Genomic DNA, 22,235 nt, shown 5'->3' on the forward strand with positions numbered 1-22,235 from the left:
AGTGCTTGTCCCTCCCCGGCATTTCCCATCCTCCTCCCAGCCCGAGACCACGGCCTGAACCCCCTCCCCCGCATCACAGGGCCTCTCAGCACTAAAGAGCAGGGCTGGCCGTGTCCTGCGAGGAGCAGGAGCAGAGCCGGCCATGTTCCGTGAGGAGCAGGGCCGGCCATGTCCCGTGAGGAGCAGGGCCGGCCCTATCCTGCGAGCAGCAGGAGCAGGGCCAGCCATGTCCTGTGAGGAGCAGGGCTGGCCGTGTTCCGTGGGGAGCAGACGTCTTTCCTTCTCCTCAGGGCCTGGAGCAGGGCTCAGGGCAGGGCCCAGCCTGGCACCTCGCGGGTGCTGACACGCTTTGCTGCAGGTGCTGCGGGCAGCTGAGGCACAGCCACACTCCAGCCAAGGCCTGGACCTCACAGGTGTCTTTGGCAAACACCACTCTGTCCCAAAGAGAGCCTAGACCATCCTTGTTGGCACCTTTCCCTCATTCAAACTTGCTTTGGCCCCAAGACCTCAGCAGAGAGGAGTCCCACAGCACATGGACAGGGGTTCTCCAGCTAAGCTGGCACAGCCATATGGTGTCTGCAACGCATTGCTGAGACCCAGCCACAGGCAGGCCCGACACAGCCACCCACTGACAGGAGGGAGCACCTCTGCATCACAGCCAGCCCCTCCAGCCCATGGCCACCCCGGCTCTATGTCCTGACAGTGTCAGCACCAAGAACTGTCCCTGCCCAGGAAAAAAGCCACCGAGCAGACAAAAAACTAGTCCAGCACAATGACAGGAACAAAAAAATAACGAAGTTCCCAGTTCTTCAGTCAGGCAATTCAACATAAAAATGTCGCTCTGAAGATGGGAGAAACTGCCTGGTGTGACTCTCCTCGCAATATGTCATGGTGGTACAATTCACTCTACGGAGGGGAATACCAGCGACATGGGGATCTTGAGAGCCTTGACCACCCAGGCAGCTTTTTTTGACTGGATTTTGACTCTGAAATGGTCAGAAGAAGTATGTGGTGTCATTCAAAACCTGGAAAATTACATCCCATGGAAAAAAAATCCATGCAAGCAAACTGAGTAGTTCTATCCTGAAGGGAGGTTGTGCCTCGTGGGCTGCTCACTCTAATGTCTGAGATGAGGTTTGGTGCGTGAAAGACAGTGGCAAATAGAAAGGAGGCTGCAAACACAAACTAGAACAGTCCTGCAAAGCACAGAGTACTAAGCAGCTAATATTTATTAATGATGGCCCAGGGAGCCTCTCCAGCTGTCCTCCAGGTCTAGGCACTGATGGAGCATTTCCCTGAGGTGCTACAGAGCAGATTTTCTGGAGCACTGGGTCCAGAAACCTGGATGGGAAGAATGAAGAGCAGCACAAACGCTACGTGATGCTGACTCCACAGGACTTGCTTGCATTTGCCCAGTGTGGAGTTGCTAACACACTTGGTCCTCAGCGAGGCTGCTGCCCCCCAGGAGTATTTCTCAGGGGGTTGCAAGCCAGGCTGCAGGGCAGTGGCACGGCTCTGCTCCGTTGTGTTTCCATTAGTACTATCAGAGCAGAGAAGCGCTGCAGGACATGCAGCACGGACACGGTGAGGCAGGAAATGGGGGTTTCTTTGCCTTGCAGCTGAATGTGGAGGCAGGTGACAGAAGTGACAGCAGAGTCTAGGAAGGCTGTGTCCTGCATGGGGATGTGGATGGGTTCAGGTGGTGGTGATGGCTGGGCTGAGACCTGGAACATGGCTGTGGAGCACACAGCTTGCTTCAAGCTCTCCTGTTGGCTATTCAGAGTTTGCTAGCAGCCATCACACACACAGGCAAGTCCTTAAGGCCTTAGGACCGTTTAAATTGACATTATGTGGAGTGCTGGGCCCTGGCCAGCACTGCTGGCAAGAGAAGCATCTTTTGTGACAGCCTGGAATTGCAGGCCACGGAGAAGAACAGACACATGGGCAGCAGACAAGACGGAGGCAGGTTGGAGTAAGCCAGTGCTCCTGCCTTTCTTATCCCCGGGAGCCCTCTGCAGACAGCATGTGGGAGAGCTGCATTTTATGCATCTGATCAGATCTTTCCTCCTCACGTGAAGCAGCTCCTATTCATTGAGGATATGAACAAATGAAGCTGGGAAGACACCGCATCTATGAGGCTGTCCTTCAATCCACCCTTTCTGTGGGGAGAAAAGAATGAAAAGAAGCCATGAATACGGCACAAGGTTTGCAAGGCAAGTGAAACTAGCTGAAAACAGCTCCATCTAGTTGCTCAAATAGCCCTGCCTCCAGGCAGGAATATCCAGGCAAACACTTGGCCTCATGCGAGTCAGGCCCCCATCAAGGTGGGTCCAATAGTCCTACAAAGGAAAATCTTCAGAGATCCCCAGCTCTGTGGCCGGTTACTCTTCCATAAGTGTCTGGCAAGGCAGTTCGGCATGCAACTTTGATATAGGGTGGGCAGGATAGAAGCCGGGACTAGAGGTCCTCTCTGCACCATCTGAGTGAGACAGGTGTCTAGTTTGCTGCACGCTCAGTCCTTAGAGGTTATTCTTGCCCTTCGGAGCCACAGATGAATAAAGCAATTGCAAAACTCCTTGAGCATCATAACCAGAAATAAGCCAGAGCAGTGGTTGACAGGACTGAATCCAAGTGCCCAACAGGATGCTGTGGCTACTGGAAGAAACGGAGGAGTGAGTGGAGAGAAAAGTCATACAGGATGAGGGGGAAAGCTGCACCTGCACACAGCACTGAGACCACTCCTGGCAGCTCGGCAGCTGTTAATGCCAGGGCTGAGGACCCGCCTTCCTTGGAGAGAGCCAAAAATAGATGATGAATGGTATCCAATGCCCCTGAAGAGGGTGGCTGGCTGGGGTGGGCAAGCAAACTGCCATGCGTGAGGAGAACGGCCAGGCCGTGAGCAATGGCAGGCAAATATAGCGGCATCTGTCCAGACTGTGGAGGATGGAAACAGTGGAACATAGTGTCTGCGCAGGGAGCAGGTTGCCCAGGTACAGCTAGGAGTTTGTGCCAGAGGATAGAAGAAAGATAGAAGATGGAAGGCAGAGAGGTGCAACATGTATGAGACAAAGCAAGAGATGGATGGGGAGGGGAGACAATCAGATGCAAATCCCAGAGCCACTCCGCACATGCAGGTTCACTCACCCACCAGTTGCTGTCCTCCTTTTCAGACACCACAATGATCTCGCCTGTACGGAAAGTCAGCTCATCTTCCCGGTCAGCAGTGCAATCATAGAGAGCTCGGACCCTGCGGAGCAGCAGTCTGTTCTGCAAGCAGGAGACGGACATCATTAAGACAAATCTGCCACCAGCTCCATTCAAAATACCTTCTGTGTCTTGATCACAAGGTCCTTGATCTAGGGCCCCGGTCACCTCGCAGCAGCTCTGCTTGAACGTAGTGAGTGCTGCTGAGCCAACCCTGACACCAAGCAACGCAAACAAGCTCCCGCTAACTGGCTTTGCATCCTAGTGTTAGCAGGCAGAAGGATGTCACCAGCGCCACAGAGAGGCAAAGCCAGTGCATACAGAGATACTTCCTCCAAGTCCAAAAGCACAACCTGAACTCATCCACATGTCTTTTCTCCAAAGAGTCTGCAGGGATTTCAGCTAGTAGTAAATAACAGCAATCTCCACAGGTCTAACGTTTACTAGGAGGGCCTAGCCATGTCTGTGCCTTCCCATCACTTAGCTAAGACCTGTCAGTGCTGCAGGGTCATGGGAGAAGTGGTAGGAAGAGAGTTAACTAGGTCAGACTCCAGCTCATTTCAGACAGAGGTGATAAATCTGGGCAAACATAGGAACTGAGTCGAGCAGACCCTGGCTGCTGACCACCTACCAGACTGCTCCTCCGAGGAAGAGGGGGTGGAGACTCCTCAGCATGCACAGAACACAGATCTGGCTCCTGGAGAGACTGCTGTGGACCGGCTTGTCCCACTTTCCCAGGACCAGGTATGCAAAAGGAGCCTGTTGTTTTCAGGGTGCCTAAGATGTAAGCAAACTGGTCATGACCTCCCACCTTTCACCACAGGATGAATAACAGCAAGCACCACTGCGGCACCACCTCTGGGCATGGCCCTGCTTCATGGCACAGCATGCCCAACAAACACCCCCATCAGACTGGGAGCTGGAAAGGAAGCAGTGAGCAAAAGGCCTGGGAAAGGCGCAGAGAGGGGCAGCGGGGAAAGAGGAGGTGGTGAGGAAGCAGCAGGAATAAGAGTGTAGATTTGGATGAGACAAGCGGTTGTGCTGGAGAGACAGCTCCAAGGTGCCCTGAGAGCTGCGAGCACTAGGGGAAGGGGATCGTTGTTATGGGACAAGTGCTCGGCACCCTCTGTCTCCAGCACTCCCCACATGGCTGAGCTCTGCAGGGAGGTGGTTATTCCCTGGAGGAGACAGCTTGGCTCCTTGGGGTTCTAGCAGGCCAGACCCTCAGTGAGAAATGCTCGGAGCTGCACCTGATGATGCTCAGCCCTTTTATTGAAGAGCCACTGCCTCAGCCCCAACCTGCCAACCTGCAGAGAGGGGGCCTCGCTCTGCCATGGGCACCTCCCAAAACAAATGCACTGTCTGAAAGACTGGGACAGGGTCATTCGCTTCTCCACATTCAGCATCTCCAACAGTCCTGTGACCCATGAAAAGGCTAGGTCCCATCTAACCTCCTGGATGCTGAGAGCTCCTCTTGTGTCTCAGCTGTGGGCACACAGCCCAGTGCTACCTCACACTTCTCTCTCTCAACCCAGAGCTCATGCAAGAGTTCTTACAGGCCCTAAGGCCTTGCAACAACAGTGAAAAATCACCCCGACTTCTGGAGAAACTTCTCTCCCAAAGAACCCACAGGCAGGAAAAATCCAGCCTCTAAATGAACCAAAGATGTATGGAAGAGATCCTAGGCTGCCAACTGGTGCTTTAGACTATATCAAAAAGCCCAGTTCAGCGCTCCCCCACTGCCCCGACCCCTTGCTCGGCTCCCACTGGAGCACACGGGAACTTTGGCTTTGGCCTCTAACCCTCCTCCCCTGCAGCTGAGTTGGGAGCCAGCTGAGCCAGAGCACCAGCCTGTCCTTGGCCTGGAGCTCCATCCTTAGGAGGTTTCAAGGCTCAGCTAGACACAGCTACAACCAGCGTGACCTGGCATGGGTGATTGCCCCGTTCTGAGCAGGTGATAAAATGGCGACCGCTCAAGGGCCCGTCTCACCAGCAGTGCCAATCCCCAAAGCACAGTAGCCTCCCTTGCTCTTCCTGATCCAGGTTTTTCATTACCTGAAGTCAGGTTGACTTGACTTGGCGGCTCGGGACTAAGTGGTACCCAAGGCACTGGTTCAGAAGATGTGCGCTTGTGCTTGGTGCTCAGAATCAGGGGTGGGATCTTTCCAGTTTTTGTTTCCTCAGTAAAGACAGATGTGCTGGTAAGAAAGGATGGATGGGCCTCCTGGGAAGCTAAACACAGAGCAGGAACAAATTGTGAGTCAAAAGCAAGCTGAAACTGAGCAAGGCTCCTCAAAGCAAAAATCCAGGCGGAAACCAGCAGATACTTTGACAGTTATACTCATTTCTCTGCTTGCAGACCTGACTTGAGAAATGCATCAAGTTGGAAATGTGACTGGGGCATGTTTAAGAGAAGCCAGGAAGGACTTGGATCTTGGACTTTCTCCTGGAAAGCAGGATGTCTGGACTGACCAAAGAAGGGCTGGGCAAGGACAGCAGGAGGGTATTTTGCTAAGGACCAGCACTGCAATATTGCTGTTGCTTCTAGTAGCTTTGTGTTTCCAATACTGTTTACAAACTGTGTCTTTATATTGTGTTCATTTTTGGGCCCCTCATTACAAGAAAGACATTGAGGTGCTGAAGTGTGTCCAAAGAAGGGCAGCGAAGCTGGTGCAGGGGCTGGAGCACAGAGCTGTCAAGGAGCAGCTGAGGGAGATGGATTATTCAGTCTGGAGAAGAGAAGACTCAGGGGAGACCTTCTCATTCTCTACAACTACCCAAAAGGAGGTTGTAGTGAGGCAGGGCTTGATCTCTTGAATAACTACCCATCCAACAAGAGGAAATGGACTCAAGTTGCAGCAGGGGAAGTTCAGGTTAGACATTAGGAAAAATTTATACACAGAAAGAGCAGTCAAGCATTGGAACAGGCTGCCCAGGGAAGTGGTGGAGTCACCATCCCTGGCAGTGTTCAAGAAAGGTGTAGATGGGGACATGGTTTAGCAGGATGGTGTTGAAGGCTTGAGGCTGGACTTGATCTTGAAGGCCTTTTCCAACCATAATGATGCTATGAATGTTCAGGAGGATATGGTGTCTATCCTGAGAGACACGTGTAGGGGTTTTGAAGATGAGCATATTCCACACTGGTTTGCAAAACCCACATGGGGATCAATGCTGGGAAAAGCCAGCCAACACCAACTAGTCTTCCTCCCTCAGGGAGCAGAGAACAGAACTGCGCCCTGCGAGTGCTGGACAGCCCCTCACACATAGAATCACAGAATCACAGAATGCTTAAGGTTGGAAGTGACCTCTAGAGGTCATCTAGTCCAACCCCCTGCACACACAGGGTCACCTAGAGCACATGGCACAGGACTGCGTCCAAGCGAGTTTTGAAGATCCCCAGAGAAGGAGACTCCACAACCTCTCTGGGCAGCCTGTTCCAGTGCTCTGTCACCCTCACTGTCAAGAAATTTTTCCTTAAGTTTCTGTGGAACTTTTGATGCTTTAGTTTCTGGCCATTTCCTCTAGTTCTCTCAGTGGCCACCACTGAAAAGAGGCCAGCAGCATCCTCCTCACTGCCTCCCTTGAGGTACTTATAGACACTGATCAGGTCCCCTCTCAGCCTTCTCTTCTCCAGGCTGAACAGGCCCAGCTCCCTCAGTCTCTCCTCATAGGGCAGATGTTCCAGGCCCCTGATCATCCTTGTAGCCCTGCGCTGGACTCTCTCCAGCAGCTCCACATCCCTCTTGTACTGCAGAGCCCAGAACTGGACACAATACTCCAGATGTGGCCTCATCATCTACATCATCATCTACAGCCCAAATGATCCTGATCTGACGGAGCAATGCCGCAGGGGTTCCGGGCCCTGACCCTGCCAGCCCATGCAAGCTTCCCACGTCATGCTCTTACCTGGGCTTACCCACTGGGGTGGGGTGGGGGGTGCGTAGGAGGGGGCTGGTGGCATGTCCAGGCCACGGAGGTGGCTGGGTGACATGAAGGTGTCTGGCCTCTTCCCCAGGGGCACCGTCCCTGCTGCCTGTTGTTTGGGAGCAGGAGCAGGTGGGTGGTAGCAGCTCTGAGGACGCATAGGATGCTCTTTCTTCAAAGAACCCATCTGAGAAACAGGTATTTATTTGCACATAAAAGGGAGCATACAGAAGGAGAGAAAGGCTAGGGCAATCAACAAGAGTCTTTGACCACTCCACAGTGATGAGAATGGGAGGCAGCAGTGATACAGATGGTGCTACTACACGACTGGGCGACAGGCCACGCTTGTCACATGGGACCACATGCAATAGCAGTGTGGCACTGCCATCGCAGGACAGCTGGGACCACCAGCACAGGTCACTGAGCTGCCTGGGGCTGCGCGACAGTGACAGACCTGGCGCCTGATCACCTTGAACTACCCGCAACAGCACAAGGCCTAGGCCACAGACACATTCCTCAGAAGACATCGGGACAGATTCACAGCCCCTGCAACAAGGAGGCAGAGGAGAGACAAGGGGCTGGGTGGCAGAGCCTGACTCCCATTCCTCTCCAAAACAGGAGGAAGGAGAAGGAGAAGGAGAAGGAGAAGGAGAAAGGAAAGGAAAGGAAAGGAAAGGAAAGGAAAGGAAAGGAAAGGAAAGGAAAGGAAAGGAAAGGAAAGGAAAGGAAAGGAAAGGAAAGGAAAGGAAAGGAAAGGAAAGGAAAGGAAAGGAAAGGAAAGGGAAAAAGAGATAAGAAATCCCACAAGAGCCATGTTTTCCTCATTTATGGGAAAGATGAGTCTATCTGAGTAATCGTGAGCAGAAGGCGGCTCAATATAAGGCCAAAGGCATGTCCTCCAAGGCCTACACGTGTCTTGCCTGGCCACATGGAGATATCTTACCTTCTCATCCAGGTCTTCGTCACTTTCATACATGTCATCCTGGCCCAGCCACCACTCGTACTCCACATGGACGTGCGGGTTGAACTCATTGTTTTGGGCCTGCAGCAGCTGCGACACAGAGGAGCTCCCTGAGGACGTAGCCCTCTCCTATGCCCAGCAGGCACCCAGGACCACACCTACCTTCAGCTCCAACCATTCAGTTTTCAAAGAAACATGTGGGAGTTGTGAGCAATATTTCCTGCCTGCAAGCTTGGAGCACAATGACTTTGCAAATATCTCCAAATACCCAGCTTGAGACATGGCAGAAATGTCATGTCTGGCTCCCTTATGGAGCCAGAAGGTCAGTTCTCTTGGATGGCACAAGTAGGTGCTTGTTCTCAGCCCTCACAGCACAGCATGACCTCTGGACTGCTCTAGTCTGCTCTGGTCTGGCCTATTCCGAACTCTCCTGTACTGTGCCCCCACAAGTGCTGGGCACAGACACCAGAGGTGCTGAGGGACAGACTCACTTGTCTTTGTAGTCTCCAGTCACCAAGCAGGGCCATGGGACTGCAGCAGGCTGAAGGGTGCTGCCTGCAAAGTCGGAAGCTGTACAGATCCCCCTCCTCCAGCCCAGCTCTCTCCCTCACAGCCCCGTGCAGCCCTGCACTGACATTGACTTGACACATCCACAGGGGTGGACTTCACTCCATGCTGTCGGGATGTCTTGAAAGCCGGGGGAATGAGACATGATTTCTTACCAGTTCTTCACACTGGGGATGTCTCATCCTCCTGGCAACAGCCAGGGCTGTCTCGCCTGCTTCATTAGCTGTAGGAGAAAAGGACAGTCTTGAACCTATGAGCCCCCTCTTTACTAAGCGAAGAGTAATGCTGTTTACAGAGCCCTATGCAAAAGCCTATGCAAAACTCTTCGCAAAACCTGCCTCTCTATCATCTCTGGAGATTGTAGAGAACTGCAAAAGAATGTTAAGCTTAATGTTAAAGTGGAAATGGAAATGCCTGGTGCGAGAGGACCAAAGGAAAGAAGGGCTATGAAAGGCACCTTCTCATGGCACCAAGGTTAGCAGGTCATTCACATCCTAACATCTAAAAGAAGGGGTAGCTTAAAAGAGGAGAAGAGCAATGAGGTACCCAGATAAGGAGAGAAAGGACAGCGAGTAAATCCTGATGACATGCAGACACAGGACAGAATAGAGAGGCAAAGGATCACAGTCACTTCTGAGCCTGAAGGAAACAAAAGCAGATTCAGAGACACCTTCCCTTCCTCTGAGGGCTGAGACCTGCCACCTTGTTGCTGTGATTTCGCATCCTTGTTTCCTACCAGGCTCTACCAAGCTGGGAAGGCCCCGGGCAGGCTGTGCAAGGGGGCAGCTCAGGGGACTCTGGAGAAGGGAGAGCGCAGGCAGCTGGAGGACACTCCTGCCTCCAGGGAATCAGCATCCAAGAGTCTACAGGGCATCCCAAATGGATGCAGGGTCTGTGCTGGAGACTGCAGAAGGTTGATTTACTGAGGGCAGGTGCCACTGCACTTGGGGTGCCCTCGGCAATGGGACATGGGGTTGCTGAAACACTGTGAGACTGTGGGAGGTGCATGCAAATTCCTGCATCCCTGCCGTATTTTCTGCTCTCCTAGGTATTGATACTGCACAATCTGTGGTGTAAAACAGTGGGGGAAGTGTCTGAGGAGTGACTACAAACTGAGGAGGGCCTACAAACTCAGCTGATACCTAATGATCATGAAATTTGTGATCTTCCATTTCAACAAAGATTCCAGTTTTAAAACTCAATTCATGTGCAGCATAAATGACCAGATCCATAGTCTGGGTTCCTGAGCAACATTATATGCTCAGTTTCTGAACCAGCATTTTGTCAAACCTAACCATTCCCCCAGCATTCCCAGTTTCACCGTTGACTTTGAAAATAAAAGTCAGCTCTGTCAGTTTCTCCTACGCATGTCCTGAGTATGGAAAAGCATCTCAGACTACTTCTCTCTTGCTCTTCTAGCTCTGTGAGTGTACCCCAGCATAATCCTCTGCTCAGGAGAGCTCAGGTGGCAGAGAGCATGGAAATGATCTTGAAGTTGCCGGCCTCAGGCAGACCTTTCATGTTCTGCTTGAGAAATGAAGTGAACTGGGGTGGAAGAAGTAGTTCCCTGAAGACAGGAGGTCCCTGAGGTGCTGCTGGTCCCTCCCTGAGAAGCAGAGAGAATGCAGCTCTGACCAGGACAGCAGAGGAATTCTGCAATTCTGCAATTCTGTCCCAGACTGCCAAGAGCAGGAACCTTGGTCAGTCCATCTCTGGGAGGGCACTGTGCACCCCGAGAGGCAGGCCTGACTGGCGTGTGGGTGGCCCTGAACCTGGAGAGCAAACTGAGAAGTGTCACAGAGAAGAGTGTGACACCTGATTGGACATGATGAGAAGAGACCTCATCCCAAGGGCAGGGTCCCCTTCAAAAGTTATTAATCTAGTTCTGCAGAGTCTCTCTGGAAGTCGTCACCCGCCAGCAGTAAGCAAGCACTGTTGAGCAGTTTAACAAGGCTCAGGGTGGTGTTACCAGGAAGGGGTTGAGAAGGCACCATCTGCACACACAGGATAGGGGTTCCCCCAGTCACTTACTGATGGCAATGTTGACTTTGGCCTTCAGTAGTAGCTTGACACACTCGGGTTTGTTGTGAGAGCAGCAGTAGTGAAGCGGCGTGTTCCCCTTTGCAGTCTGCATTGTCAGGTTCCCACTGCAGCAGAGGGTGAATAGTGTCAGCGTGTCTAGAAAGAGCAGCTTGTCCCAAACTTGCAGTGGGGTTTGCACATGTGTATTTCTTCCCACCTCATCCCACCACTGCTACACCTCAACAAAGACCCAGAGGAGGTGAGAGAACCTAAGGATCCTGTGATCTGGGGATAGTCACCCCATGTCCAGCCCAAGGCACATTTTTTGGCACGTCTGCTCCAGTGCTTTTTCTCTGGGAGCATGTAGAAGGAATCTCCAAAACCATCAGTCTTGCACCTTTCACTAGCCCTGGCATCATGACAAGCTCACTAGGTGTCATGAGCTTACCTGTTTTGCACAAGAAAATCAACAATATGCAAAGAGGTTCTATCAGACAACAGCACTGCCAGGTGGAGCATGGTCTCCCCAGGTTCCTGCAAACAAGAAACATACGGCAAGCAATAGGATGAGACTGTGTCTGCCAGCACCTCCATCACAAACCAAGCTCTGTCGCTCCTGAGATTTAGAACTGCGTGATCCCGGGAGGAGCAGCTGTGATGCCACAGGAGGCCTGAGTACTGCCTTAGGGCCAGCGGCCAACCTACCAGACTCTGCAAACGTGGGAGACACTGGCTGCCAGCTTCCTCTAGGAACTGCTCCAGAACAATTCATCAGGCCAAGACAGTGAGCACGTGCAATTCAATACTATGTAGATGTCACAGGCGAGAGGAGGAGCTGCTTGTGTACACAATAAAAAACTAAATCAGCCGGTTCCTCCATCTGCATTGGTGTCTTTACACATTTAACAGCCTCCAAGGGATCAACTGAAAGGGGTCTGTGTCTTTTCATAAACACATACAGCAAGGTCAACTAGAACTCCAGTGCTGTTTTAATGAGGTAGATTCATGGAGTCACATTTCTCCAGGAAACTTTTTCTAATCCTCATCCTCCTTATGTCTTTTCTGAGCAACTGACACCTTTTTATTAGGGGCTGAGCCACTTATTTTCTTAACATCTGCCCTTTTGCTGGCACGTTTTCATTTCTGATGGTTTTGTAAGACAGGATAAACCATCCCCTTTTCACATTTAGAAACTGAGGGAACCAGAGGTGATTTTTCCCAAATGAGCAGCAGAACTTGGCCAAGTTTGTGATTTCACTGGCTGCCACTGAGCGCCCAAGGATGAGCCACAGTCGCTCTCTGCAGAGCTGCTTCTTGCTTGCCAGTTTGTCCCACAGCCTATCACTTCTGAATGTGTTTCTTGCTCACTGCAGCCGTTTACTCTCTCAGTTTTCTCGAGAGATCACCCACAAGCTTGCTCTCTAGGAAAAGAAATGGAACAGCAGCATCCCCATAGAAGCCAAGAGCAAACACCTCGACTTAAGACTGCTCCTTCAGTGAGGATTTACATTTTGGCCTGGGATAAAAAAAAAAAAAAAAAAAAAAAGCTAGCCGAATTTTCAGCCTGCAATTTCCAAGTACGACTTGGACATTTTGAGGGTCTGAAAACTGTTCAGAAGTTTACAAGTAACAGTTGATTATAAATTGGCCTTTAAAAGCTCCACTGCCACTGCCACTATCATCTATCGTGATGTTCCTCACCTCCCTCAAATCTAGCTGCTACACTCAGACCACAGAAAGCACCATTTTCCCTGACAAACACTGCTCCCTCATGGACAGAGGGACCTTTGCGGACAGGTGGAGAGAACAGTGTAAAGCTGTTTCTCATATGGACCTGTGAGACTGCTCTGTGTCTGCAAGAGGGACAGGAGACTCTGATGGAGAGGGGGAACTACAGAGGGCACTGTGGAGGCAAGGCCAGCAGGCAGGATCCTCATCACACTCCTCATTATTTGAAACCAGCAAAGTATCCTTTTAATGTTGCTTGGATGATTCTGTAGCCCACAGAATTGCTGCCCACATGCTGCATGCTGGCATCGCTCACAGTGGCAGCTGTGCCACAGTATGTGTCCAGCTGCCCAGAAGAGAAGCCTAATTGCCTGCCTTCCCTGTCGACGCTGCTGCAGGAAGCAGGATGAAACTGATGGTGAAGAACTTGCCAGCCCGGCAAAAAAACCTTTTCCAAGTAACAGCTACCAGCTGCAGCTGGGAATAGGAGGGAAGAGGTGCTGGGTTCTCTGAGCCTGGGAATTCAGCCTGCCCTGGAGTCAGAGCTTCCATCAGGGGAGCAGGGCTGCTCTGCGGCTCCCTGCGAGCACCTCCCTTCCCTGCGAGCACCTCCTTTTCAGACTCCTCCAGTCCTCTGCAATCCCCCCATTTGGTGATGGTGCCAGGACTGCTCCTGTGCTCCCAGTGGCACTGCAGAGGGGAGTTGTACCTGCAGAGGTGCCAGCACAGGCTTGCTCAAATCCACATTCTCAGCATAAGCTTGGAGCAAAGAAAATATCTCCTTGTACATGATGGCTTCTGGCAGGCCTTGATGGTGAGTGGCAGGGCTCTTCTTTGCATATTTTTTTTCAATATATTTGGAAATTATGAAATTTTTCCGAAAGGCCCTAGCAGAGACAAACAGAACAGAAGTTAGGACCCACACAAAGACCAAGCAAGCATTGTCACAACGACTCCTCCTCTTCTCCTGCCCCAGCTACTTTCCCTACTAGGCAGTTTCGCACATTTCCTATCTCTGCTCCACCCCCACACCTCTCTATAGCAGCATTCACAACTTGCAAAACACTGGTTTTCTTAAAGCTTCTTCTCCTGGAGTTATGTAATTGAATGAGTCCTTATCTTGCATTTAAGCGTCCATGTCTGCAGTGCTGGGACAGGGAGATTTCTGCATGCACCTCCCCATCGTGGGAAGGAAGAACCACCTCCTTCATTTGCTTTGGGAGGGGCTTTCCTCCGACGCCCCAAGTTCTGCTGCTGGGAGGCCCAGGGAGCAGTTGATGCCTCTCCTGTTTTCTCGGCCTCCCATGACTGTGCAGACCTCCTGCCATGGTATTTTCCAGGATGAAGAGCCCAAGCCCCTGCAAACGTTAATTTTTTTTTTCACACTTCAGGCTCTGCTCGTTAGTGTTCCCTGTACCTCTCCCTGCCTCCTACAGCTCTCTGCCAGGAGGGCAGACTCCAGTGCTGAGTGCACTAGGGTTTTATGCACTGGCCTGGTGCTGTTTGCTACTGTCTTCTCACTTCCTTTCCTCCCCAGTCCTGTCCTCTGCCTTTCTATCCTTTGTGTCTGTCCTCATAGTTCATGAAATGAGCTCAGCTGTCTGCACAGTGAGAATGAGGGGAAGGAGCACAGGGAGTGAGAAGCATCACATGACACAGAGTAGACAACAGTGATCAACAAAAACAGAACAGCTTTCAGACAGAGAATGACTGAGTAACCTGGGAACCTCCAGCTGGAGAAGAGAATTCAAGAAAAGCAGAAGCTTCCCTGTTGGAAGGTCTGTGGGGCAGATGCCCAGGGTGTAAAGGAAACTCCAAGCAGAAAAATCTGCCACAGAAAAACTGCTTCCCCAAGAGCTCTGTTGCCCCACCCCAGCTTTGCAGTGCTAAGCCCTGGAGAAGCCCAGAGTTGTTTCTGGCACCAACTGTGCCATCCAAGATCTCATCCATCCTCTACAGGGCCTAGAGGCTGGATCTCTTTCCAGGATGAAGAGGACTTTGTGGCCTGCATCCACAGTGAATGTGCCAAGCGATAGGTCCTCACACACTCAGTGAAGGAAGCTGGCATCTATCACGAGCTGGAAGTCTTCAGAGACTCTGTCTCTCTCTGCACTTGTATCACAAGTAACTTGGCCACATGTGTTACAATGCCCACAGACCCCACTGAACCTGTGCCCCAGCCACTGAACACTTTCAACTGCTCTGCACCATGTAATTATTTCTCTTCCATCCCACTGCATCACTCTGTCCTTCACCTGCCTGTCTAATGTGTGCAGCCAGGGTCATCCTGCCTGGCAACTCCATTTCTTTTTCTGTTTCTCTTTAGGCTTTTCCCTTTCCAGTGCTGGTTCCTTGGCTCTGTCCTGACCTTGAAGCCACCCCCTACACCATCCTGCTGGGTCTCCTTGACCCTCCATTCCCCTTTATCAGTCCTTTCCTGTTGAGCTCGATGAAATTATTTCTCAACAGAAGTTACCATCTGGGCAGGGAGATTTGGCATCGTACACATGCCTGGTTATCATGGGGAACTAACAGACCCATGGAGCACAGCCACAAACAAGGGTCCCACACCTAACCCCCCACAAATGTCACTCTTGCAGGGCAACTTACATATCACTGTGCTCTGTGGGTTTCGTTGTAGAGCTGGGGATCTTCGCTTCCATGATGTCATTGAAGCAGGAGTTGCCAATAGTCTTTGCCAGCTGCAAAACAACCAACCCATGGGGTGGCATAGGACTATCACATGCTTGGCAGCAGGAGAAGGAGCTCAGGGTGAGGGATCTTGACCTTCAGCACTTTATATTCAGTGGGACAATGTGTCAAGGGGCAGTGAATGGCCCCCTGGATGAGTATGCCCAATGGTACAGGGACTCTGCCCCACATACTGTGGAGACCTGCCACTCCAGCACCAGCTCCTGGGATCATATCCAGGCAACCAATGATCATTGCCACTCTCGTTCCTTGACTGATACTTACCAGCTACTAGCAACTCCCTAGCCAGTCCTTGCTGACCTACCCACAGCTGTATCACGAGCCCTGAGGCCTTTGCAAACCCTCCCTCCACTTTCCCTTCCCTCTACTGTGCACCAGACTGGGCTTGGACTTGCCCTGCAGCTCCCCTGCATGAGAACAGCTGAGGGAAGGGACTGAGCATGGGAGATGGATGATCCAGGAAAGGTGAAACAACATCCTTCTCTTCAAAGACAACACTTCCTGTTACAATAATCACTAAACTCCCAGAATTACAGCTGAGGATGGGCCAGTTGAACAAGGGAAAAATGCAGTGAATTCCCTTCCATCTGGATTCAGAAGGGCCACAGGAGCAGAGAGAGGCATATGGACAGAGCACCCTTCTGACAACATCCTACCAGCAATTCTGAGGTTGCCAGCTTGTCCAGAGATAGCGACTGGATGCGGGAAAGATGCACACCCATCTCTCTGTGAATCCCAGAGCACTCAATGCAGATCAGGATGCCCAAGTTAATGGAGAGCCAAGTGGGATCTGTAGAGATAACACTGCTGGGCTAGTACGCAGCTCCTGCCCCTGCCACTCACCGGCCCTCCCTCCCTGCAGCCTCGGGGCACTGGGCACAAGGCATGCATGTGCACAACGGGGCTGCTTTTGGTACCAAGCTGGCATCAAAGAGCACAATGGCGAGCTCCAGAACTGCGGGTCTCTGCAGGCTGGGCTGCGGCAGAGCTGGTTGCTGCAGAGGGAAGAGCAGAGCTCTCTCTGTCCCCCAGAGAAAGGTGACACAGGCAGCCTGAGCAATGGCCACTACAGCTGCGGGCTGGCTCTCACCTGGTGCTGAGCAGTCACAGCATTCTCCGTTCCCGGGCTTGCATTTAACTTCCTCAATGATGGCCTGGGTCAGCTCCTCCCTGCTGCTCTCGCCACCACTTTGTGCCTTGCTGAAGGCCACGTTTAGAGCCTCCTCCTTGCTGTTGCTGAGGACGGACACCCATCTGCAGGGACAGAAAGTTGCTCTTAGCAGAGGAGCCCTGTGTCACCACGCTCAGGTTGCAGGGAGCACAGCAGAGGGCATCAGGGCTTGTCCCATTGCTGCACAGCCAGTGCAGGCACAGCAAGGAAGAGTGGAAGCCCACGTTGCCCAGACCAAATAAACACAGAGCTCCTGAAAGTGAATCTAGCAGCAAATTGGGTGCCAAAGCGTTCACTTGGGCCCTGCGCCCTGTTTGCCGGGCAGGACACAGTGCTGCTTCATTAGCCAGCTCTGACTCCTCCGCAGCAGCCAGAGGAGCACGTTTTGTCCCCAGCCAGCATTCTCTGCCAGCAGTACTTACACAACACATTCCTGCTCATTCTCTGCCAGGAAGTGGTAGGTGCGGTTATCTGAAACACACAGAGTGATTTTCCTCCAGACCTTGAAGAACCCGGATCCAAAAGGGCTTGACTTTAGTGGGAGTAGGACAGGGCTGCCTGGAAGGCCTGCATGGAGCTTGCTGTCCCACACTTGCATCCCACCTGGCAGACTCACCACAGGACAAGCCTGAGCTGGGCTCAGCCGGGCACAGGGGAGAGAAAACTTCAACTCAGGCACCTGGCGTGGACACTGCCTGTGACTCTGCTAGCCCCAGTCCCTCCATGGTGCACCCCAAGCAAAGGGACCTGCTCCCATACCGGGAAAGAGGGCTGCTCCTGCCAGCTAAGCTGCTGCCCATGGTCCACACGTGCCTTCCACAATGCTGTGCTGTGGCAGAGCAGCCACTCATGTTGGAACATGCACTGCTGCTTCTGAGCAGAGCTGCTTCCCAACATTGTTTCCCATGGCGAGCCATGGCTCCAAGCAGCAGAGTTTCACCTCGCCTTGGCCTACACTGCCTTTCTGAACAGAAATTGCTGCTGTTTCTCGGGACTTTTCTCAGAGGAGCCACAGAACAGGTGCCAGGACTCACGTGAAACCAGATCAAAGCATTTCCTGTCGTCCACATTCGGCTTCACCTGGCATGTCAGTAAATTCAGCTTGGCTGGTGGGCGGTTGAGCTACGAACAGAAGGAAGAAGACTCAGCGCTGCCTAAGGGCTGCAGCCTGGCAGAAGCTATCACCGCCTCGCTGTGCAGTGCCTCAGACTGCTGCGCAGTGAATCTCTGGCCCACCACTTCATCCTTGCTCCGTTCTCCAGAGCAACACAAGAAATAGCAAGACTTTTGCTTACTGGACTGCCACCCCATATTGGAGCCACCAGTCCCCAGGCTCACACTCTACCATGTGAAGATGTGCAAAAGACCCTCCTGAGTTTGTCTAAAACTTTCTCAGGTTCTTGGGACTTAGGTCTTGAGGGAAAGAGCCCCACAAAGGCTGCATTTGGGCAGCCTGGGCACAAGAGCTCTGCCAGGCTCCCAGGAAGTCTGTGAGGCTGCTGCAGTGGTGGCAGCGGTTCCAATGCAGCAACAGCTTGGGGTTGGAAAAAGCAGTTCCTACCGTACTATGGGAGATGGTAAGGTAGCCATTGCTGATGGTACATTTCCTCTTCTGCCAGACTTTTCTCAACCTGGAAAAAAGGAGAGATTAAATTGAGAGAACCCACACAGAGTCCCACTGTGCAAAGGAGTAGATTGTGCTATGCAGCCCTGTGCAGCATTGGTGAGCACAAGAGCCATGTAAGGGACAGCAGGGGCCACAGCTCCTCATTAGACCTGCTGCCACAGATGGGGCCTGCCACTCTTGGTTTGCTCTGAGCAATGCATATGGCAGAGTGCATAAGGGGAGGCTTGTACAGAGGGGCAGCACAGCTGCTGCAGAGGTGACATGGGCCCACAGCATCCCCTGGAGCAGCAGGCCCTGCTAGCAGAGCATACAGCTCACCCTGCAGAGCATACAGCTGCCTGGAAACCTCAGCAAACACCTGTGACCATTACAGTGAAACCGCTTCATGCTGAGCTGCCCAGCAGGAAACATCACCAGACCAGTGCATAAAACCTCAGTGCACCCACCCTAAGTGTTCACCCTCATGACAAGAGGGTTGTAAGGCACAGGGAAGAATAACAAGCAGAGCCCGAGGTGTGAAAAAAACAGGGCTGCAGGACCCGGGCTCTTCAGCCTGGAAGAGACAATGGCCGGAATTCTGAAAAGACACAAGGGGCTGAAAGAGGGAGAGGCATCGACCTTTCTCTGTCTACCTCAGCAGCAGAATTTGGGGCATCAGAGGAAAGCGGTGGGAGCCCCTCTCAAAGCAAATGGAGGAGGTGGTTCTGCCTTCCCACGATGGGGAGATGTGTGCAGAAGTCAGGCCAAGTTTGCGACTCAGCCGTTCTGCCTGCTCAAAGGAGCATTGAAAGGGGTATGCAGGACTAACGTACCCATCGCTTTTCTTAAAGAGGGTCCCTGATTTCTCTGTGCCATACTCCTTGTTCCCTTGCAGCTGGTGCATGTTGTACTTTGCCTGTTTGCTCCCAGAATCCTGTCAGAAGAAGAGAAAAAGCAGCCAGTCCCCACAGCTACCCGCAGGGAGAGGCAGAGGCAGGAGTTGGGCACGGGAGCTGCGGCCTCGTGTCCCTGCTAGCTCCTCTCAGGGTATGGCGGCGCTGGTGCCTTTGCAGACCGGGCGTCTCCCGGGGCTGTGGTGACCAGCCCTGTGCGCATCTGGGGTGCGCTGCTGGGTGACACAGGAGGCAGCTGCTTTGGGACACAGATTGCCTAAGGCAGAAGGGCAGAGTTAGCAGCTACAAGACAGCTCCAGGGGCCCAGGGACCCCAAGCTTGATGGCTACCCCAGTCAAGAACGTGCCCTTGTGGGACTGCCAGGGGCCCTGTGTACCCCCTAGCTGACTAGAAACCCAACAGCTTCCTACACCAAAGGGCAGGACAGGAACTAGATAAGCAGCTGCTGCGTCCAGTCCTCCAGGGTACTTCAGGGCAACCATCTCAAGTCCCCTTGGAAGAAGGATCAGACTCTACCTCTTTCCGCTCCAGCTGCAATGCTGTTTTCAGTTGATCCCGAAGGGAGCACAGCTGCTTCTTCTCCTCATCCTGCCAAATCTTCATCTGAAAGGCACCAGAGCACAGTCAGCCCTTGCGCGAGAGGAGGAGGCTCTGTCTCAGCCACCACATCCCACTCATTCTCCTGGGAGAAGTGGAGGTGCCTCCATGCAACCTCCTGACCTCGGTGCCTTCCTGTTTCTGTGGGATGTACCAAGGCCTATTCCATGATATGTGGCATGTGCAGAAACACGTTCATAGAAACATCCACAAAGGCAGGGAAGCAGGCATGTCCCCAGGGCTGGAGCACTCGCAATGCAGGACCACAGGAACGCATTCTGCATTCTAGCAACCGTGTTATTTTCTGAGAAAATAGCTGTTTTTAGCTCTCCACAGTGTAAAAGCAACAAAGAGCTTGATGTTCACTGTAGCTGTTGTTTTGAACTTTGGTAGTGTCAGCAATTAAAATGATTTAAAGTACTCCATCAAAAGATTTATGTCTAGCAAGGATCTTGGGGAAGGAATTTGAAGGATGAACAATTTAGTGCTTCCTTTGTGCTAGTTCTTCCCCTTCTGGCCCCTGGGGTAGAGGCAGCACAATTTCCCTATTCCCACTGGTAGCCAAGTTTTCCCACCCAGGGGCCACTACATGTTAGAGCTCAGGAAATAGTGATTAATAGATGCAAAGAACTGCGTAAACCGTCATCTCTGCCCCTGCAGAGGAAGAAGAGCTGGAGACGGACGTCTCTGCATCCTGCTCGGAGCGCTGAAGTTGAGACGCATACTCACGCTCTGCAGCTCTGGAATGAGCTTTTCTGTAAACTTCTTCAGTTTTGCTGTTGTGTTTAAACATTCCTGAAAGAAACTGATAGGAAACGCTAACATAGGAATATATTCTGAATCCTGCAATTAGCAGTGACTGTAAACCATGCACATCCCAGGTTCTCCTGAACCCCCTCTACCAGTACCAATCACATTTTCAGCAATTAGCATTTTTTCTTTAGTTGTAGTGCAAAAATTTTGTTAGGAAATATATTTTAGCAACCATCTGCCTTCCCCACATTCCAGATGTGCTTTATACATGGATCATCTGGCCTTACAAAAGGTCATACTAAAGAAAGGGAACATCCCCTTCAGATCCTTGCCCCCACCATCTCCAGGAAAAAGGGAATTTAAACATGTTACAAGCCAGGCAGAGCTAACTGAAGTATCTCTAGGTCCTTCTACTTAGATTCCCTCCCAAATCTCCTCTAAATATTGGTGCTTCTGGGATGAAAGCAGGCAAAGGAAGGGGACCGGTTGCTCTTACTTGAATTGTGAGTTGCAGTGCTTGATGTGGTTTTGCAGCAAGCCGATCCCCTTCTTGGTTTTGATCTCATTCACTTTGATTAGATACTGAAGGGAAAAGGATACAGGGACTGAATTTGTACCTTAGAGAGAGAGATGCCTTTTATGCACTTCTTCATGTTTCATGTCGTTTTTCATGCCAGTGAAGAGCAGCGCATTGTGGCCCTTCCTGGCAGTCTTGTCCTGGCTTTGATGGGGTCGTGGCTTTTATGGGGCGAGAAGCTGTGGCACACAGAGCCATGTGCTCTGACAAGAGTTTAAAAGCACATTCCAGCAGCTCTCCCAGTGCTTCACTACCCTTCTCAGCATCCCCTGAGAGAGGGACAGTAGAGTGCTGGACACACGGAGATAAGTTTTCTGGGCTTTCTTTACTGGGGCAAACGCTCCGTTTATACACCCTGAAAAGATTCACCAAAAGGCAACCCAACACCAGAGTCATGGTGCTTTCACAGAAGAACTGCCAGCATTCCTACAAACCTTCAAACCCCAAGGTGCAGCCTTCCGGAAACACTCGACCTTGCTCATGCACGGCCTGACCCTCCTGCCGCTGCTGCCAGCCTGCCTCCCCGTGTCCTGTTCGCGGCTGCCTCGAGGAGCTTCAGAAGCAAGCTGGCACTCAGATTTACAGACCAAAATGACCTGCCACATCACAAAGTCCATCCTCACCCATTTTATGTGTGGGGAAATAAAATTATGTTCAAAACCCAACACCTTTTCCAAAATAAAGGTGTGGCCGTAGGCAGAAAAATGGCCACACAAAATACTCACCCATTTGTGGTCCACCATGAAGAAGTGATTCAAAATAATTAGTTCTCAACTGATGCTATATCTAAGATGCAGAGATCTCTAAGATACGCCTTTTCAGTCGGTGGGTTGGCGATATGAAAAATTTCTAATCTATGCATTTCTCCATCAGTGCCTGGAATACTCTTACAACAGCATAAACTTCCTAGACATTACAGCTACCACACAAAAGAAAACCTACAGATTACCATGTACAGAAGATCCACAGGGCAATGTAGCAAGCCAGCTTCTAAATATGTATAGGCTATGCTGGCCAGGTTGAGAAAAGTCTGGCCTCAGAATTCCCTGTATTTATTCTGAGGGCATCGTTCAAAACAATTTCCATCCATTAAAATGTTCCCTCAAAAGCAGCCTACACATTGAATTAGAATTAGAAACCTGAAGGTCACACATGAATTCATGTCAACACAGAATGAAATCTGCCTGTGATCTACTGTGCAGCTAAGGGCTAAGTCAGTGCAGCTCCATAAGACAAGGAGTTCTTATATTTGCAGTAGGACAGTTGTTTTGGTATGGACACAGTAATGACTTCCAAAATGGGATGAAGAGGGACACAAGAGAAAAACGGGAGTGAGGGACATTTGCCAAGCTGGTCAGAAGAGCTCAAATCTGGCAGAAGTGGGACCAGCACCTAGGGGTGCTCCCCACGAGCCTCACATGGAACCTCCTTCTCCCAGAGCCTGCCAGGGCCTTGGCACCAAAATCCATAGTGCCTGGTGGATGAGAAGTAGCTGCGGA

The 22,235-nt window shown here is 51.7% G+C and overlaps 1 protein-coding gene across 1 annotated transcript in view; it reads right to left on the reverse strand.

Annotated features, from left to right (window-relative positions):
* Positions 1 to 1,987: 1,987 nt before the first annotated feature.
* The window catches only part of LOC104569715 (arf-GAP with SH3 domain, ANK repeat and PH domain-containing protein 1-like), a 30,451-nt gene continuing 10,203 nt past the window's right edge, over positions 1,988 to 22,235 (reverse strand). The window contains exons 7-26 of the mRNA XM_088536078.1: positions 20,656 to 20,741; positions 20,136 to 20,211; positions 19,326 to 19,412; positions 18,729 to 18,829; positions 17,851 to 17,920; positions 17,324 to 17,411; positions 16,712 to 16,760; positions 16,209 to 16,372; positions 15,775 to 15,908; positions 15,017 to 15,108; positions 13,116 to 13,293; positions 11,127 to 11,212; positions 10,688 to 10,803; positions 8,812 to 8,879; positions 8,072 to 8,179; positions 7,111 to 7,315; positions 5,260 to 5,436; positions 3,836 to 3,981; positions 3,145 to 3,267; positions 1,988 to 2,159 (exon numbers count right to left, since the gene is read on the reverse strand). Of these exons, the coding sequence (XP_088392204.1) occupies positions 2,085 to 2,159; positions 3,145 to 3,267; positions 3,836 to 3,981; positions 5,260 to 5,436; positions 7,111 to 7,315; positions 8,072 to 8,179; positions 8,812 to 8,879; positions 10,688 to 10,803; positions 11,127 to 11,212; positions 13,116 to 13,293; positions 15,017 to 15,108; positions 15,775 to 15,908; positions 16,209 to 16,372; positions 16,712 to 16,760; positions 17,324 to 17,411; positions 17,851 to 17,920; positions 18,729 to 18,829; positions 19,326 to 19,412; positions 20,136 to 20,211; positions 20,656 to 20,741 (2,229 nt within the window). The 3' untranslated portion in view covers positions 1,988 to 2,084. The remainder of the gene's footprint in view (positions 2,160 to 3,144; positions 3,268 to 3,835; positions 3,982 to 5,259; positions 5,437 to 7,110; positions 7,316 to 8,071; positions 8,180 to 8,811; positions 8,880 to 10,687; positions 10,804 to 11,126; positions 11,213 to 13,115; positions 13,294 to 15,016; positions 15,109 to 15,774; positions 15,909 to 16,208; positions 16,373 to 16,711; positions 16,761 to 17,323; positions 17,412 to 17,850; positions 17,921 to 18,728; positions 18,830 to 19,325; positions 19,413 to 20,135; positions 20,212 to 20,655; positions 20,742 to 22,235) is intronic.

Source organism: Tinamus guttatus, unplaced genomic scaffold (assembly GCF_059628265.1).
Source record: "Tinamus guttatus ecotype Peru unplaced genomic scaffold, ASM5962826v1 Tinamus_guttatus_pri_ptg000650l, whole genome shotgun sequence".
Taxonomy (NCBI): domain Eukaryota; kingdom Metazoa; phylum Chordata; class Aves; order Tinamiformes; family Tinamidae; genus Tinamus; species Tinamus guttatus.